Source organism: Limulus polyphemus, unplaced genomic scaffold, assembly GCF_000517525.1.
Source record: "Limulus polyphemus unplaced genomic scaffold, Limulus_polyphemus-2.1.2 Scaffold1581, whole genome shotgun sequence".
Lineage (NCBI taxonomy): Eukaryota > Metazoa > Arthropoda > Merostomata > Xiphosura > Limulidae > Limulus > Limulus polyphemus.
The window spans coordinates 63,422-68,467 of NW_013667191.1; the positions used below are offsets into that span (position 1 = coordinate 63,422).

General features: G+C 30.8%; 1 protein-coding gene across 3 annotated transcripts in view; it reads left to right on the forward strand.

Annotated features, from left to right (window-relative positions):
* The window catches only part of LOC106464183 (arfGAP with SH3 domain, ANK repeat and PH domain-containing protein-like), a 94,964-nt gene that overhangs the window by 19,631 nt on the left and 70,287 nt on the right, over positions 1–5,046 (forward strand). For all 3 annotated transcript variants that reach the window (XM_022391876.1, XM_022391877.1, XM_022391878.1), the window contains 2 exons: positions 110–184; positions 312–361. In XM_022391876.1, the coding sequence (XP_022247584.1) occupies positions 110–184; positions 312–361 (125 nt within the window). The remainder of the gene's footprint in view (positions 1–109; positions 185–311; positions 362–5,046) is intronic.

Below are 5,046 nucleotides of genomic sequence, written 5' to 3' on the forward strand. Positions count from 1 at the left end.
TGCTGTCATGTTAAACTTATATTAAAGTTTTTCTTCATTACCCATTTAAGCCGTCTCCAGCCATCATTATTTATTAGTCAGTTCTTATAATAGAAAAATTCTTAAACAGATGCAGAACATGAACAACATCATCATGTTTCCTTTAGAGACACTACTGAAAGGAGACCTCAAAGAAGTGAAAGGGGTAAGTTTGTTTTATTACCTTGTTACTTTAATACTCTGCATGTTTACTTTTCATTCTTACATTTATGTCAGATTTCATTTTTTATTTTTGTATGTATATGTAATCTAAAATCATTCTTGTTTTTTAGGATCTCAAAAAACCATTTGACAAAGCTTCAAGGGATTATGAGACCAAAATGTAAGTATCATACTTTCTATAAAAATTTTGAAGGAAAACTTATTTTACTTATGTAAAAAAGGAAATAAGTATACTTTGCAATTTTAATCTACATTTAAGGTAATTGTTCCTAACCCTTGAGGTGTGCTCTCCCATGGGATGCACAGTATTGCTGTATGTGGAACAGGATATCTTTGAACTGCCACCCAAGACAACTAAAATTTTAAGGTGGCTGATAACAGGGAGTGAGAAAATTCATATATTTTTAGTGTGTATTCTCAGATTTGAGGAAGTGGAGACAAGAGGAAATATTATTGTGCTTAACCCTATGCATCTAGCTGGGTCAAAGTGAGCATGTCATTACATTTTAAAGAGTTACATGCAAATTTAATTAAACAACTTTATTGACAATTTATTTCAATAAAATTTGCATTAAAACTTAGTTTATGATTCAAATTTTAATATTATTTAGCATTTAATTTCAAAAAGAAATATTAAAGAAATTCTCAGTCTTGACTATTTTATATCATGTGTCAAGTTTACACTGCAATATTCCTAACATAAGAAATAGAGTTCTGAGGTTTAAAACCAATAAGAAACACAAATAATAGCATAATAGCAAGAATATGAAATTTGAACCTGCTACCATTTGATTTGATGAGATATCAATAAATTTGTCAAACCTACTAGAGTAGCCCCTCCAATCTTTTCATGCTTATCAAGCCAATTATTTACTTGTGTGCAGTTGTTTGTTTGACATGTTTATAACTAATGGAAAGAGCGTACCAAAATTTACATAAATATTAACATTGTTTGTGGATGAAAGAGATAAGATTGATAAGAAAAAGCTTGATTTGTGTTTAGTAATATTATTGCTCTGAGTAGTAACAAAAATTGTTTAACCTATTTAAAATTTAAAAGTTACAGTACTAAAAAAAGACAAATATCTGCAGTTAACTTGTTCTTATAACAATATTTATAGCTTAGTTAGAAAATTACAGACATTTTTTTCTGCACATATTATAATCCATATTTTAATAGTATATAAGTTTTAAGTTCTTACTTTTATAAGACTATTAAAAAAGAAAATCTAGAATTTTCCTCAGTATGAGAATTGTGACATTTGCTGTTTAAGCATCCCCTCTTCTCCAATTTATTTACAACCCCTCTAAGAAGTACAAAATTTAACGTAAATTACATTGTTCAAGCAGTACATAATTTTTATAGCCTTCAATCTTATTTGGACATGAAATAGACAACCAGACACCTCTTTCCATGCCCATTTGTCACATCCTCTCCTTCAGAAATTGCTAATAGTTCTCTCTGCTGTTCAATACTATATTATTTATAACCAATAGAAAGCCAAGGTTTTTATCTATCAAATGATATATTATATTACATTGTTTTCTGTAATAATAATTTTTAATTTCTTTTTCAGTTCAAGTTTGATTCCCACTGGAAACACATCAATTGTAATATTTATATGATATTGACTGCTTTTTGTGTGTTATTATGCTGTGTTCTTTGGTTCATTATGTAATTAAATAAAAAAAATTTAGTGCAGTACTAGCATTAGTATCAAAAAGTAGGTTTAAGTGTTATTGACAGTTGACAGCAAAAAAAAAAAGGAAAGCCAGGTATGTACTTTTTTCTTGTTTTTCATGTGTAGTATTTGTTTATTATTACAAAAGTAACTAAAATGTAAAAGTAAGAAACTTTTTATGTTAGTTAAGGTTAGATTAGGTGAAATAAAATATATATAAAGTTTTTTCATGAGGTATGAACCTGTGTAATGTATTTCAATAGCATAATGTGAGCTGCATATTTTCCAGGTGATTTACAACTTATAATGGCATGAATAGTTGTTAGATGGGGTTCAAAGGGCAATAAAATAAATGTATATAAATAATTGTATACTGTTATGAGTGTAAAGCTATTTAGGATAAACAAATATAGTTTCATATTACAAATTGAAGTCATTTTAGAAAGAAAAATTTTTTTTTTTTTTGTAGTTACAAGGTCAGTCAGATTTACCAACCCTGTATAAATTTAGGGTAGAGAAATTAATATAAAGTTTTACTGGAAAATATCATTGGAAATTTATTTAGGTTTTACAGATTATGTGCTGAATGAGATGAAATTTGAGGTTCCCTAGATAAAGAAAAGCATTTTTAATCTTAACGTGGAAATCACTTAGCACTTGGTCTAGTATATCGAGACACTATCTATAGTCATGTACAAATATTTATTAAAAAATACTTCATTAAAAAATCTGATTATTTTTGTACAAAAGACTTGTAATGTTTACTAAAAGTCTGCCAAATTTTGTGAAGATACACAAAGTGTATAATAAGTTAAAATATGGAAACTATAACAAGAACAAAATGGTCACAAGGTTGGTCAGATCGACTGAGTTTGTAGCAAGAGAGTTAAAGTTACATGATGTATTTTTTGAACAACCAAAATAGTAATAAAAAAGTAAGATTGCAGAACCATGGCATCGAAACACAAAAGGCCTCAATGCAGAAGTACTAAATTTTCTGTTTTTTCATGTGTAGTTTTAAAGAAAAGTAACCAAACTAAAAAATTATAAACTTTTTATTTTATCTGATTAAAACTTCTCTAAAATAGAACATGAAATTATACTACTACCTTGTGTGTGCACCCATAAATGAAATTTGAGACAAACTCATTTTGAATCATGAGCTATTATGTGAACTTCTGACTGCAAAGACATAATATGCTCTTGCTATGATTTATTGTTTTTTATGCTCTTAGTTGGTACAGTGACAGGCAAAAAAACAGTGTTGATGATTTTTCTACAGTTAGTGATAAGAAAGACAAAGCAAATGATAAAATATAAAGTTTGACTGAAAAAACACTTTTGACCTTACTTTAGGAGGATCTATATTAGGGTTTCTTAGCGAAATTTACCAGATGACGCCCACATCTGTGGTATGGTCATCGCAACCTCCCTATTATTTCTACAAAGATGAAAAAGTTCTTGATGTTTCTTGGTGCAGTTCATCATAGTTCATAACTAAGGTGATATGTGTATCTCTAGAATTTGAAAAAATTGTTGTCTGAGTGCAATCAGCTCATGAATCCCCTTGAAATCTTCTTCTCGTGAACCCCTAGGGGTCGCAAACCACTGTTTGAAAAATACTGCTCTAGATATTATGGAAATGAAATATGAAAACCATAAGAAGAAATATTTTTATTATTAGCATGAAAATCAGGAAGATTACATTCCCTCTTGTAAAGTTGAATTTCCTCATGATATTTTTTATTTATTTAATCCATACAATATGTTCACTTTCATTGGTCATAACTAAAGGAATACAGATGGACCATGCATTCCTGATCAGGAAAGCCAGCTATAAAGATGAAATTCCTCAAGCAAAGTTAAATTCCTAGGGAAGGGAGGAATGTAATATTTCGATCCCTGACAAAGTTTTAGTATAAATACTTTACTAAGACATCTGAATTTCTTTTGTATTCAACAGACTTTGAATGTTTACTAAAAGCTGGCCAAATTTTGTGGACATGCGTATTTAATTATGTATAGTTTCATGGTTACAAGGTTGGTCAGATTGATCAAGACCCTACAGAGAGTAATGAAGGGGCTCAGCAGAGATTCAGAACTGCTGCATTAAAAATTATACAAGAAAAATTATATTATTTAGTAACCAAGTGTAAGATTTTAATAGACATGCATTTGATATAGTAAATCAAACTTTTCAAAAATAAATTTAAACATTAGGAAACAAGAATGTTGGTGATTCTTGTTGCTTTTGTTGTCTTTACTTTTCTTATGAAACATTTACATTTGTTTAGAACATAAATATTAAGGTCCAATGTGTATCTGTGATTTGAAATCATTTTATTTATATATATGTACACTGAGTGGTCACAAGTAAATAGACACCTAATTTTTCGTCATTTAACTGATTTATGCTAACTAATTTGTGTTCACAAAGCACTATATAAATGAAAATGGTCCGCACACTAATTATCTTGTGCTACAACATGCCTAGAACTCAAGGTTCTCTCGAATTGTCAGATTTTGTTAGAGGAAGGATAGTTGGTCAAGCAGATTGTGGAATAAGTTAAGTGGCAAATTTTGCAGAATTTGGGAATCCCGCTTTCAACAGTCAACAGAATAATCGTGCAGTTCAGGAAACACGGCAAGGAAACGACTGAGCAGCGTCCGGGTTGTCCTGGTCCATTGGAGAGGACAAAGAGGGCTGTCAAGCGGAGCATCGAAATGGATCCCAGTTTAACGACTGCAGAAGTGGCCAAAGTTGGTGGGATGAGCCCAAAATCTGTTCAACGGATTCTCCACAGATTGGGTTATTGTTGCAGAGCAGCTAGACGGAAGCCCTTATTAAGACCTGTCAACATAGTCAGACGAAAGAAGTGGGCAAGTGATATGATGACCAAGCCTCTGGACTTTTGGAAGACTGTATTGTTCTCAGATGAATCAAGATTCGCTCAATTTTTAGACAGAGTCCACTAGTTGGCAATTAACCATGTTTCTTGCTGGAAAGAAACAAAAAGTTGTCTTCTCTGTTGGTGAGTCAGAAAATAGGGGCTCTCAGGACCTTGGACTCAAGTTACAGTGGAAAAGGATCATGTGTTAAGTCTTGTGTAAACATGACTGTTTTAGAACTAATATATTTTGTATTTAGTCAGGTTTACTCCTG